Raw genomic sequence first — 13,661 nt, 5'->3', positions numbered from 1 at the left:
GCCTCGAACATTGTGAGTAACGATTTTTAAGCTACCGGTCAGCATCACTGGTCACAGAGGAGAGAGCGTATGCAGAGGTAAGTGTCCGGGCTGGAATGTCTGGCAACCTGGCGAGAGAGAGAGAGAGAAAGGGAGAGAAAAAAAAAAAAAAAAAAAAGGGGGGGGGGGGACAATGGAAAGACAAGGGAAACATACCGCTCTAGGGTCATAATGTAGAGTGCATCAAACGGAGCGAACGCTAAATATGGCCTGGCGGTAAATGGAACAAGGACTCGAGGTCCAAGGAAACGGCAGCCCTGCGCAGGAGCATGGCTCCCGAACTCCAAGAGGTGGAGCGGCAAGCCGGCAGGCTGCGGGTAGACCAGAGGTGGTCTAACGGGGGAAGTCAGTAGCACTTCCATCAAGGTGGAACTCCTACCCTTGCATAGGGAACGTCGCCCAAAAATCAACACAACATGAAAAGAACAGAAGCATACTGAACTTTTTTTTTTTTTATGTATATATATCGTACTGTTTAATGTTCCTTTGTTTTTCTATTGATCTGTGTCACTTAACGGCTGTTAAGTGACACAGATCAATAGAAAAACAAAGGAAACATGAAACAGTACGATATATATACATAAAAAAAAAAAAAAGTGTAGCAAGCTCACTAGATGGGTTGAGTGTGCGATGTAAGTCCACCAAATGGGCGGAGTGCATGCAGCAGGCTCACCAGATGGGTGACGTGTGCAAAGTAAGCCCACGAGATGGGTGGAGTGTAGGCAGTAGGCCCAGTTGAGGGGTGGAGTGTGTGTAGGAAGTCCACTAGGTGGGCGAGTGTGCGTAGTAAGCCCACTAGATGGGAGGATTATGCATAGGGTGCGTAGGAAACCCACTAGATAGGTTGAGTGCATGTAGTAGGCCCCCTAGATGGGGTAAATGTGTGTAGTAAGCCCACTAGATGGGTTGAGTGCATGCAGTAGGCCCACAAGATGGGTTAAGTGTACGAAGGAGGCCCACTATATGGGTAGAGTAGATGTAGACGGCCCACTAGATGGGCGAAGTGTGCGAAGTAAGCCCACTAGATGGGTGGAGTGCATGCGCCAGGCCCAACTGATGGGTTGAGTGTGTGTAGGAAGCCCACAAGATGGGTGAGTGTGCGTAATAAGCCCACTAGACGGGTGAGTGTATGTAGTAGGCCCACTAGATGAATGGAGTGTGCGTAGGGAGCCTATAAGATAAGTTGAATGTATGTAGTAGGTCCACTAGAGGGGTTGAATGTGTGCAGTAAGCCCACTAGATGGGGATAGTGCACGCAGTAGGCCCAAAAGACGGGTAGAGTGTGCGTAGGAAGCCCACTAGATGGGTTGAGTGTGCGTAATAAGCCCACTAGATGGGTTGAGTGTGCGCAAGAAGCCCTCTAGATGGGTTGAGTGTGCGTAGCAAGCCCACTAGCTGGACTGAGTGTATGCATTAGGCCCACTAGATGGGTTGAGAGTGTGTAGTAAACCCACGAGATGGGATGAGTGGACGCAGGAGGCCCACGAGGTGGGTGGAGTGTGTATAGGAAGCCCACTAGATGGGTTGAGAGTATGCAGAAAGCCCACTAGATGGGATGGGTGTGTGTAGTTAGCCCATTAGATGGGTGAGTGTGTGTGGCAAGCCCACCAGGTGGGTCGAGTGCGCGCAGTAAGCCCTCCAGACGGTTGGAGTGGGTGTAGGAAGCCCACTAGACGGGATGACTGGGTGCAATAAGCCCAGCGGATGAGCTGAGTGTGTGAAAAACGCCCAGTGGAACCTAAGTGAGGCCCAGAGAGGAAGATGATTGGTAGCGGACTCTAATACAATGGGAACCAGAGGGGGCCCAGGAGCAATGAGCATAACCGCAGCAGGTGCGCGGGCTCGCAGAGCAGGGCCTAATGTAAAATCAACGAACATGTCAGGGGCCATAAATACAAATTAACAAAACACAAATTAATTTAAAAGAAAATAGCAATAATAAATCTAAAAACAAAATATATCAGTATCAGTGTGTAGGTGCAAGTAGCGTCACTAAGGTGACAAGGTAAACATAACCAACATATCGCCGCGGTATAAAAAAGAAGAAAAAACAACGTAGAAAAAAGAGAACTATCAAACCAGTCAATACGCCACAGTTCAAGGTGTCGGTGAACGGGTGGCTTCTCGCGGGGAGCTCTCCGGCATAACACACCAGTCTCCCGATGCTGCAGCCTCAGGGTCTCGCCGGCTTTTCTTGCGGCCCAGAGAGAGCAGAGGCACATCCAGGGTCTGCAGAAGGTCGGCAGCTTCCGAGAGGGACCTCAGCGAACTCTGTCGGTCGCCCCAGGTGACTTGAAGGGCGAACAGGAACTTCCACCGATAGGGAACGGCGTGCGCCCAAGGATTGGTCGGTGAGCGGCTTGAGGAGACGGCGTCGCTGGAGTCTCCGAGGTGAGAGGTCGGCGAAGATCTGGATTTCGACGTCATCGAGGCGAAGAGTCGTCGATCTGGCAGCTTTCATGACCGCTTCCTTAAGAGTGTAGTCCTGGAGCTTGACGATTACATCCCACGGTTACTCGTTGAGACCAGGCCGAGGCCTCAGGGCCCTGTGGATACGGTCATTCCGCACCTCGTCTAGCGATAGGTGAGGAAGGCGTTGCTGAAGCAACTTTCGCAGGGCTTCATCTAAGTCAAGGCAAGTTTCGGGGATGCCACGGAGCCGAAAGTTCGATCGCCTTGATCTATTTTCCATGTCTTCTTGTGCATCTTGGAGAAGCAAGATCTCTTGTTGCAACATCTCAATGTCTCCCGCCATCTTGCGTTTAGCAAGTTTTTTCCAAGGCATCCGTGCGGGTGCCAATGTCGTGTAGGTCGTGCTTGAGGTCTTTTATCTCATTATGGATGTGATCCATCAGGTCTCTCTTGACGGATCGAACGAGATCTTTGATCTCGTCGATATCTTGTTTGGTGCAGGCCACCGCCGCCATCATATCCGAAGGCCTCATGTTGTCCCCCACTTCAGGCGCGGGAAGGTCCGGAGAGGCAGGTTTCTTGGCGAAGATATCGTGCACCGATTTCTGCTTAGATGTCTTGCGGGATCTCCCGGTCATCCTCTAAGTAAGTGCGCGTCACGGAGTAGGTTTTGGGCAGACGAACCGCTAATAAAAGCTAAATAATAAGGGCGTCGTGGAGGAGCAAAAGCTCTACACGTCCATCTTGGGTCGCCACTAGCCACGCCCCTGAGAATCGATTTTTATTTATTATAAAATGAGAGTTTTTTCAGAGCAAACACCCTCGTTTTATAATCCATTTGTGACTCACAGCAGTTACTACTTATAGTCCCTCCCTGCAGTCAATGCCAATTGGCTGCAAGGAGGGACAGTGAGAAAGAAAGGGGCGGGGCCATTCGGCAGTGACTGCAGGGAGAGACATTTCCTATAGCATCCACATGGCTCAAGAACTCATCTAACTGTGAGTATAAAATTAATATTTGGGCTGCTGAAAGTTAGGGGAAGTGGGGGTTAATTTAGGGGCAGTTATAGTTAATGCGGTGTTTAGGGTTAATTCAGGGGCAGTTGTTGATTGGGTCTTCAGGGTTAATTTAGGTGCAGTTGTGGTTGGTGGGGTCTTTAGGGTTAATTTAGGGGCAGTTGTGGTTGGTCGGGTCTTCAGGGTTAATTTAGGGGCAGTTGTGGTTTACAGGGTCTTCTCTTCAGGATTAATTTAATGCTGAGGACTGAGGGTTAATTTCATTAATTTAATAAGGTTAAGGTCTTGATAGCAGACCACTTATATGTGTGTGTAATGTTCACTGAACTCAGTATGTATTACAAAAAAAAGAAACACTTATCTATTGATGCAGTCTTCAATCGCCTGCCAGGTCACTCAATCACTTGATTCTTTTATTCCTCCTAGGAGTTCCCATCTTCTATCATCCATCACTAAATCTGAACCTCCACAGTTCCATCCCCGTCTTGCTCAGGATCTTGTAGCTGGTTTACATCGCTGGTTTACCTGTTTTTCCTTTTCTTTCCCCTCATTTCTGTCTTTGGCCTGGATTGCCCCTGCCGCTCTCTTCTCTAGATCTGTCCCGCTGCTTCCTCCCGCGTGATGCCGCGGCTCTCTCCTGCTCCTTCGCCGGCTGTATATACCACCTCCGTTCTGTTTCAGCCTTACGAGGTATCTATCTCCGTCGCCTCCTTCGGGCTTTGCAATTGATTGCAATTCATCTGATCACTCTTCATAACATTCTGGAGTATATGCAATTTGCCATCATCTAAACTGAGGCAGCAGACTTTGTGAAAATTAATATTTGTGTCATCCTCAAAACTTTTGGCCACGACTGTACAACACAGTTTCCTGCTTTCATTATATGAACACTTGACAGCTGGATCACATACACGTACTGTACCTAACTTTCATGCTCTTGTCTGCTTATTAAAGCAAGGTACTGCTGCATGGGCCCTGCACACGAGATGGTTAGCCTATCTATCTTCAGGCTACTCCCTCTCTATAAAAATGGTGACCATTGGGTGCTGGCTTTCCAATGGATAAGGTGTTGAAGCCTTTACCTCTTGATGTACAAACCATGGGTCCTCTCCACCTCAAATTCCTCTTTACCACTAACCACAATTGAAGCGGGAGGAGTAAGCTGATTCAGAGAAAACTTTTTAGCACGGGAAAAGTCTGTATTGCATCTCCATTGACTTCAGTGAGCATACAAACATAACGTGTATCCAGCAGGCAGCTACACGTATGTTGTTTAGTAGCCACTGACCTTAAAGACGCCAGTGCTGCTTAGTCATCCCCCTGTCTATCCCTAATTACAGGGGTCCTCAGGTTTCCAATAGGGCCATAATAGGGAGAAAGGAATGAGAAGAATATGGAGAAAACACCTTTACTTGACACCAAAGTCATGAAAGGAACAAGACCTGATATTAGTAGAATGTCCAGAGGACATTGTTTTGTCGGGGTGCTACTGTCAGGAAAATTCAGGGTTTGAACTTGTGACCTATGTTTTGGAAAGTTTTTTTTTTTGACAATAAATGAAATAAAGGAAGTACACACTTACATGCAAAAAAAAATCTAAACTTTTGGTGCTACTAAAACAACATGTACAACAAAGCAAAGAATCTGCACAAATCCATCAAATACCTAAAAAGTACTTACCTGACACATAACTATTGGGGAATAAATCACACTGTATGGCCATATATTGTTTAGCCTTCCACCCGATAATCCTAACATAGCTCGGTGGTAATGCAGTATTTTAACCCACTCCTGAGACGCCCCTGAAACGTAAACCTCTATGGACGCCATAAAAAGGCCCTTGTGTGGTTTGAGTGGTGCTTAAAGCAGATGTCTGGTCAGGACCAGAAAATATACACAAGGAAATAATACAAATAAAAAATGTCCACAGGAGGCTTTGTGGATGCTGGAATCTGTCTCCCCATGTCCTGTGTTATCATAGATTAGTTCCTGTTTCTAGGGCTGCAACAACTAATCGATAAAATCAATAATAATCGATAATGAAAATCGATGTCAACGATTAGTCGAATTGATTTTTATCGATTATAAAAAGTTTTTTTCAGAGCAAATGCTCTGAAAAACTCCTCTCCTTTTATAATCCGACCTCAAACAGAGATCGGATTATAACACTAGAATCCAGATCCCCCGCAGCGCTGCAGGGGACCTGAATTCCCCTCTCTGTCAGCCGGTGATTGTCCGTGCGATGCGCACATACAACATCCGCCTCTCCCCTCCACTTCCGCTGGGGCTTCTAGGTCCATCGTAGAAGCCCCAGTGGAAGTGAAGGGGAGTAACTGACGCTGTGCACATTGTGCAGACCCCCGCCGGCTGACAGAGAGGAGAAGCCAGGTCTCCTGCAGAGGATCATCCTCTCTGTCAGCTGGTGGGTGTCTGCACGATGTGCACAGGCAACCTCTGCTATTCCCCTTCACTTCTGCTGGGGCTTCTATGAAGCTCCAGTGAAAGTGTCAGCCAGCAACGGAGGTTCACCCCCCACAAGACACCAGGGAGTCAGGGAGAGAGGCAGAGTGGTGTATGGGAGGGGGGAGGAGGCAGAGTGGTGTATGGGAGGGGGAGGCGGCAGAGCAGTGTATGGGAGGGGGAGGAGGCAGAGTGGTTTATGGGGGAGTTATAGTGGTGTATAGGGGGTATAATGAATTTCAGGGTGGCAGAGTGGTGTATGGAGGTATAATGAATTTCAGGGAGGCAGAGTGGCATATCTGGGGGAGTTAGTGGTGTATAGGGGGAGGTAGAGTGGTGGATGAGGGGTATAAAGAATTTCAGAGTGGCATATCTGGGGGAGGCAGAGTGGTGAATCAGGGAGTATAATGAATTTAAGGGTGGTGTAGGGCATTTATGGGGGGCAGAGTGGCCTATCAGGGTGCACAGTGGCATATAGGGAGGTATAAGGCATAAATGGGGGGTGAGTGGCATATTGGAAGTTATTAGGCATATCAGGGGGCATACAACATGTAAGGAGTATAAGGCATATCGGAGGCACAGTGGTGTATCAGGGGGCACAGTGGAATCTCTGGAATATAGGAGGTTTAAGGCATATCTGGGGGCAGAGTGGCAAGCTGTGGGTCAGATGTGCGTAATAGTTTGGCAAATAAAATATAAACAATTATATAATATAAAATGTTTCTCATAGTTTTTATTAAATATGAAAAATAGTTAACATATGAATTAATATTTACTAATAACTTTAAGTATTAAAACCTAGTTTGAGAAACACTGTGTTTGGGTTCTTGTCACTTTTATTATTATGTCAGTAAAATAAGAAGGTGAATAGAGAAATGCCATTATGATAAAGAGATGAAAGTGTAAATTTTAAGTTTTTTATTCTGCTGTTTTTTTTTTTTAAACACCCGGTTTGTTCATTACAAGTGTCTTGTCCATTGCAGCCTCTAGAGGTCACCTGTCAGATCACAGTATGCTGAAGACCTGACCAGCTACATCTGCTTAGCTGGGTGCAACCCACCCCCTTACATATCCGTTGATTCCATCGTTCCAGGCCTTTGCATTGCAGTGTATTTGACTTCTGTTGTTTCTCTGCTTCCTGGCCCTATGCTGGTCCTAGTAGTTCAGTTTTCACCTGGCTTGTCATGTTTTTGCTCTTGGCTTCTGATTTGACTCTTATGTGTGATCTCCTGGTATTGACCACGTGTGCCCTGCCTGAGTCCCCCCTACCTTTCCAGCCATATTGCCAAGGGAGAGGAAGGGTAGATAATGGGGGGGGGGCAGCATTTTAAACTTTGCCCCAGGCGGCATTATGTCTTGGGCCGGCCCTGGCAGAGTGGCATATCAAGGAGGCATAAAGCATATCTGGAGAGGGCAGAGTGGCATATCTAGGGGGCATAAAGCTTATATGAAGGGAAGAATGGCATATCTAGGGGGCATAAAGCATATCTGGGGGGGCAGAGTGGCAAATCTATAAGTAAGGTGCATTATGAATTAAGAGGGAGACCTTAAAATGGCTATTGGTTTTCCAAATTCCTGTTTGAATGTAACAGACTATGTGCTGACTAACTGCGTAATAGATACCAAAAATGTTAAAATACATGTATTCCTGTTCATTAGAAAAAATATTGTTTTACTATTCCACTGTGTATTTTTTCTTTAAAAATAAATTTTTCTTTAGAAATGCACCAAACTTTAAGGGTGCAACCTATAATCGAGCCAATACGGTATTTGCAAACGCATATATCCTGCCCCCTGCTTACCTCTCTCCGCTCCTGCAGCTTCTCTCCGGCTGCTTGCACACTGTGCGGGCAGCCTTGGTTTCACCACGGGGTCACGTGATGCTCCTGTATCCCCGTGCAGGTTCAAAATAGTTTAGAAAGGACCCTTCTGACCTACATCAGTGCGGTCCAGGTCGGAAGGGCCCTTTCTAAACTATTTTGAGCCATTACGAGGAGACAGGAAGAAGTTATGCCAGTGGGCCAGATCATCAACTGAATTATATGGTAGATGCAGCCCATCAGTCCCTTTTGTCACCCTATCCTCTATGTTTTGAGAAGATCTTTGGCAAAAACCTTTTTTAGACACCAGGACTGAGGCCTCTACTGATATCTAGAAGCAAATGTGTATCTCTTGTGACAACCCATGTGGATAGGGTTTTGCTGAAAAGAGGATGAAAAGAGGACCTAATTCTCTACAATGTGCTCAGGGACTATGCATCCATTCCCTGGAGTTGCAAGATACTCCGTACCACCCTATATTAGTACGGTTTCTTGTTTAATTTTGTGTCATATTGTGTGCATTTTAGTCTAAATTTTATTCGGAAAAGTAGGGTCAGGGCTTAATCCTAGCAGGCAGCGGGAGCAGATGAATGTTTGGGTAGCTCCCATTAATGATGAGGCTAAAGTCTCTTTTAAAGTTCTTTACACCAAAATATGTATCTGTTTACTGTTGTGCAATGTGCATTGGAGTTGAGGAGGAGATAGTGTTGCAAGAATTCAAATGAACTCTGGATTTATTCACCCTGGTCAGTAAGCACTAAACCAAAGTTCCACCCCTCCCAACAGAAGAGTGGCAGTTTGTCACGAACCGGGGGCACAGGTAGATAAGGAGCCCAGGTGCAAGGGATACTACAGACATGAACAAGACACTATACACCACTATACAGAAACTTGCCTAGGACTATTTGATAACTATTGGGGATTCCGTCACATCTTATGGCCATAGTATGCTTAGCCCACCACTACGCCAAAGTACTCCAATGACAGTGGGTCCTAACACTAATCCCTGCATGACAGTGGTACGGAACAAACCAAACACGTAATCCAAACACATAGCACTGAGACATACCTTTAGACTGCAGACTGAGACAAACAGAACACACGGGTGGGGCACACCTCATAAGGGAAGCAGAACTGAAGCAAAGAGCAGAACTAGAAGCAAGGAAAGTCTCTTGGCTGGAAGCCCTCGAGATGGGGCACACTCGGCAGGAAGCCCTCGGGATGGGGCACACTCGGCAGGAAGCCCACTTGCAGGGCACACGGCAGGATGCCCACTTGCAGGGCACACGGCAGGAAGCCCACTTGTAGGGCACTCGGCAGGAAGCCCACTTGCAGGGCACTCGGCAGGAAGCCCACTTGCAGGGCACTCGGCAGGAAGCCCACTTGCAAGGCACTCTGCAGGAAGCCCACTTGCAGGGCACACGGCAGGTTGCCCACTTGCAGGGCACATGGCAGGTTGCCCACTTGCAGGGCACACGGCAGGTTGCCCACTTGCAGGGCACACGGCAGGTTGCCCACTTGCAGGGTACTCGACTTGGGAGTCCACTTAGTGGGGCGCTGGCCGCAACTCAGGAACATGGCAGGTTGCCCACTTGCAGGGCACACGGCAGGTTGCCCACTTGCAGGGTACTCGACTTGGGAGTCCACTTAGTGGTGCGCTGGCCGCAACTCAGGAACAAGGCAGGTACAGGAACAAGGCAGGTACAGGAACAAGGCAGGTACAGGAACAAGGCAGGTAGTCCCGAAACATCAATGACAAGGCCCAGACTGAAGGGCTGGACATGTTTATAAAGCCTGGCCTGATCAGGTGATACACTGCAGCTGGACATGATAATCACTCTGAGTGATTCAGAGTGACAAGAGCAGCCACGAAATGATTATGCATGGTCAAAACTAGCAGGGTGGAATCATGACACAGTCCGATAATCGAGGAAAGGTCCAGACCAGTTAAGCTCCTCGAGTTAAAAGAACTATTTACTGAGCTTTGTAACAATATGTGGGTGAGGTATTTTGGGACGGAGGTTGAGAATGTTCTGATGCAAGCTCCACAATGGACAAAATCCGAGAATTATGCTGGAAATAGCATTTTGGAGGGAGGATCCGTCCGCATATAGAGTACAAAATTCTAGATTGGGTCAAGGAGGCATCATCCAGTGTTTTGTGTACGACCCTAAATACTCTGGGCCAGGGATTATAAGTTTCCAAAAGATTTTATATATATATATATAAGTAGAGTAGCACAAGGACATTCTAGTTTCAACTTTAGGTGAATTTGTTATATTATTTTTGTGTAGAGGATGCAGAATGTGATTTCCAAATGAGTATATATCAACTAATATTGACACCCTTATGAGGAAATATGTGAAAATTTGTCTTTATTGTTTAACCTTTTGATCTTTAAAAAAAATACACACAAATACTCTGCTCTCATGGATATAAAACAACTGCAAATGGTTCATTAATAATAATAAAATGGAGCTAATATCTTAAAGTATTATGATATTATATATATTTTATTATATTGGGGAAATCAATATATATATATAAATGTCAGAAGCCTTAATAGCCCCCACAAGAAGCATTCATGTTATTAGAAATATGTAAAACAAAAGAGGCTTTTCAAAAATACATTTTGAGAAGTTCAGTCCCCCCTCAAATTTTATCCTAAAACATATTTGTTAAATTATGCAGCAATGGCACCCAAAAAACAAAAGTAGTACCCATCATATTTTAAGATGGGAGAAAGATTATACTTTGGACGAATCTGTGTTTGGTGAATGCCAGGAGAATGCTACCTACCGAAATGCATAGTGCCTACTGTTGTCAGGCCGGGATGTGAAGCGTAGCGCAGAAACTAAAACAAACAGTCCAGCAACACCTATGCAACAGTTAGAATCCAAAAAGAGCAGTCGGGGTCACAGTCCAGGAATCGAGGCAGACAGCAAGTATCAATAACGGGGTCACTGTCCAAGGGTCAAGGCAGGCGGCAAATGATCAGTATCGGGGTCACAATCCAGGGGTCGAGGCAGGCGGCAATCAGACAGTATTGGGGTCACAAAGCAAGGGTCAAAACCAGGGAGACTTCAAGGTAGCAAGAGCAGGTAACACACAGGTACACAACTTAACTAGTAAGCCCTGTGTGAGGTGTCTGTAGGGTTTATATAGGGGTAGGTAGCAGGATCCCCTCCCCCTCTCCTATGGTCTCCTCCCCCTTGGCACCTGATAGGAGGTGAAGTCAGAAGACTCCGCCTCCCCTCCTTCCCCTAGCGTCTCTCCGCCAGGGTGCCATGCTCACGGATGCTAAGCCACTCCTCGCTATATAAGTATAGCCTGAAGGAAGATGAGGGGTTTAGCTGGGTTCAGAAGCAGGCGATTCCTAGCAAACAAAAATGTATGCGGAGGAGGAATCACCAGTGCAAGTAGGCCACAAAACCCTGACAGTACCCCTGCCCTAACGAGCCCCCCTCGGCAGATAGGGTCCTGGCTTTAGAGGGGAATTGGGCATGGAAGGCTTGTACTAGTGTAGGGGCATAAACATCCTGGGCAGGCACCCAAGATTGTTCCTGAGGTCCGTAACCCCTGGACTCACAAGAATCCAAAATGGATTGTACTTCAAATTCCTAATGACCATCAAACCGGATTAGACGAGTGCGAGGAACTGAATAAGTGAATCGGTTCCACACTAATGGTTTTAGGAACGAGACATGGAATACATTTGGTATACGCATGTTTGAGGGAAGGCGTAGGTTATCTGACTGATTTTGTGGAAGATACAGAAGAGACCCGCATAACGAAGTGCCAGTTTGTGAGATGGGACCCGGAGGTTCAGATTGCGAGACCCTCCCCACGACCTGATAAGAAGGGTCCGGAAGCCGTTTGCAGTCAGCCTGGAGCTTGTACCAGTGTGCCAACAACTCTAGTGATTTGTTGGCCTGTGCCCACATGAAGCGGAGTTCACATAAATGCTCTGGTGTGTGAAATCATCAGGTAACATAGCAGGCTGTATCCCATAGTTCACCAGAAATGGAGAGAGACAAGAAGAAGTGGGTACGTGGCTATCATGAGCAAGCTCCGCCCAAGGCAACAGTTTGGACTAGTTATGTTGGTGATCTGACACATAACAGCGAAGGTACTGCTCCAGGGCCTGGTTGGAGTTCTTCGCGGCTCAGTTGGATTGTGTGTGGTAGGCGATTAAAAGGAAAGGCATATCTCCAACTGGAGACACAATGCACACCAAAAGCGCGATACTATCCGATACTTTTCTTTCTTACTTTAGGTATCCGTGCATCCAAAAGATCTCCCTGGTAAATATGAGTTCCATATCTTGAGCAAACGGAAATTTCTTAAGTTGGGCGCAGTGGCACATCTTGGAAAAATGATCTGATACAATTAGTATAACAATGTTATTCCAGGAGGAAGGAAGTTCAACAATGAAGTCCAAAGATATGCGTGTCCAGGGCAATTCACCATTGGCATTGTTTTAAGTAGACCCACAGGAAGATGGCCAGGGTTTTTGTTTTGCGCACATATCTGATAGGAGGCAACAAATTCTTTAAACTCTGAGCGGACCATATCATTTGGTTTGTTTCAGTGTGGCCTGCAGCTTTAGAGCACTGATATGTACATAACAGGGAACATCAGAAGTAGACTTGTACATAACATTTGCCAGGTGGTTTGCATGCTGGAGCTTGATTTTGTACGGCCACGAGCCTCTCCCCTAAGGGCGAGGTCAGACTAGTACGGATGTTGGCCAGGATGTGATCAGGTAGAATGATCGGTGTAGGGTGTACCTCTTCCCGAGAGGAAGAAGTGAACTGATAAGACAACACATCAGCAAGTATATTTTCCAAGCCAGAAAAGGTATGAAACTAGAAAATTAAATCTGGATAGTAACAGGGCCTACTGGGCTAGCCAGAGAGATAGGTCACATGTTTATGATCTGTTAGGATTAGGACTGGTACCGTAGTACCCTTAAAAAGGTGCTGCCACTCCTTGAGCTCCAAGATTATGGCCAAAAGTTCCCTATCACCAATCTCATAATTGCATTCAGCCGGAGAGAGTTTTTTAAGAAAATAACCCACACAAGTGTAGAGGCCTCTCGGGTTTAGGGCGTTGAGACAAGAGGGCGCCTACTCCTGTCAAGATACATCGACCTCCTGGATAAACTGTAGTGTCGGGTCCAAGTGGACCAAGATGGGGGAGATGCAAAAGCTCTAGCAGCTAGTGAACATCTTAGATGAAACAAGAAACTGGCACAAGGGGGAAGTGGATTTACGTATGAATCCTCTAGCCAAGGCATTGGAGACATAGTCCTCCATAGCTTTATTACTCAGAAGTGGATAACGGATATACTCGGCCACAAAGAGGAATACCACCCATCTGCAGTTGCATGGGACAATCATAGGACCTATGCGGAGGCAGGGAACCAGCCCGGACTTTATCAAATACATCAGTATAGTCCTTGTAGTCTTGTGGCAGTACCGGGGTAGAGTCAGAACAAAGAATCCTGATGACTTTACGTAGACACTCCTTTTGGCACGCAGTTGACCAAGCTAATACCTCAAACCACCACCGGTCTAGAGTAGGGTTGTGTCTTTGCAACAAGGGATAACGCAAGACTATGGGAAAATGAGGTGAGGAGATCATCAAGAACCAGATCTCCTCCTGATGGAGAGTCTGACAAAGGTTGGTAGTAGAATTAGTGCATGGAAAGGGTTAAAATGCTAGCATTTGAAATAACTTGAGGTGTCTAATTTTCAAAAATATATGGGTTGAAAGGGTAAATTGCATTGGCCTGCTTCAAAGATACCCGAAATAGCACACGGGGCAGAATGACCAGCTTTGGAAAAAAATTGGTTTTAAAATAGCAAAACTTGCAGAAAAAAGCAAAAAAAAAACCATAAAAACATTGGG

General features: G+C 46.5%; 1 protein-coding gene across 1 annotated transcript in view; it reads left to right on the top strand.

Annotated features, from left to right (window-relative positions):
* LOC149271645 (FH1/FH2 domain-containing protein 3-like) overlaps positions 1–13,661 on the top strand; it is a gene marked incomplete at its 5' end in the record, with an annotated part of 193,457 nt that overhangs the window by 31,307 nt on the left and 148,489 nt on the right. Inside the window, one exon of the mRNA XM_089507243.1 lies at positions 2,211–2,386. Coding sequence (XP_089363369.1) covers positions 2,211–2,386 — 176 coding nt within the window. The remainder of the gene's footprint in view (positions 1–2,210; positions 2,387–13,661) is intronic.

Source organism: Sceloporus occidentalis, unplaced genomic scaffold (genome assembly GCF_023333645.1).
Source record: "Sceloporus occidentalis isolate IW3139 unplaced genomic scaffold, rSceOcc1.0.p SCAF_478, whole genome shotgun sequence".
NCBI lineage: Eukaryota > Metazoa > Chordata > Lepidosauria > Squamata > Phrynosomatidae > Sceloporus > Sceloporus occidentalis.
This window is presented reverse-complemented; position numbering and strand designations above follow the sequence as displayed.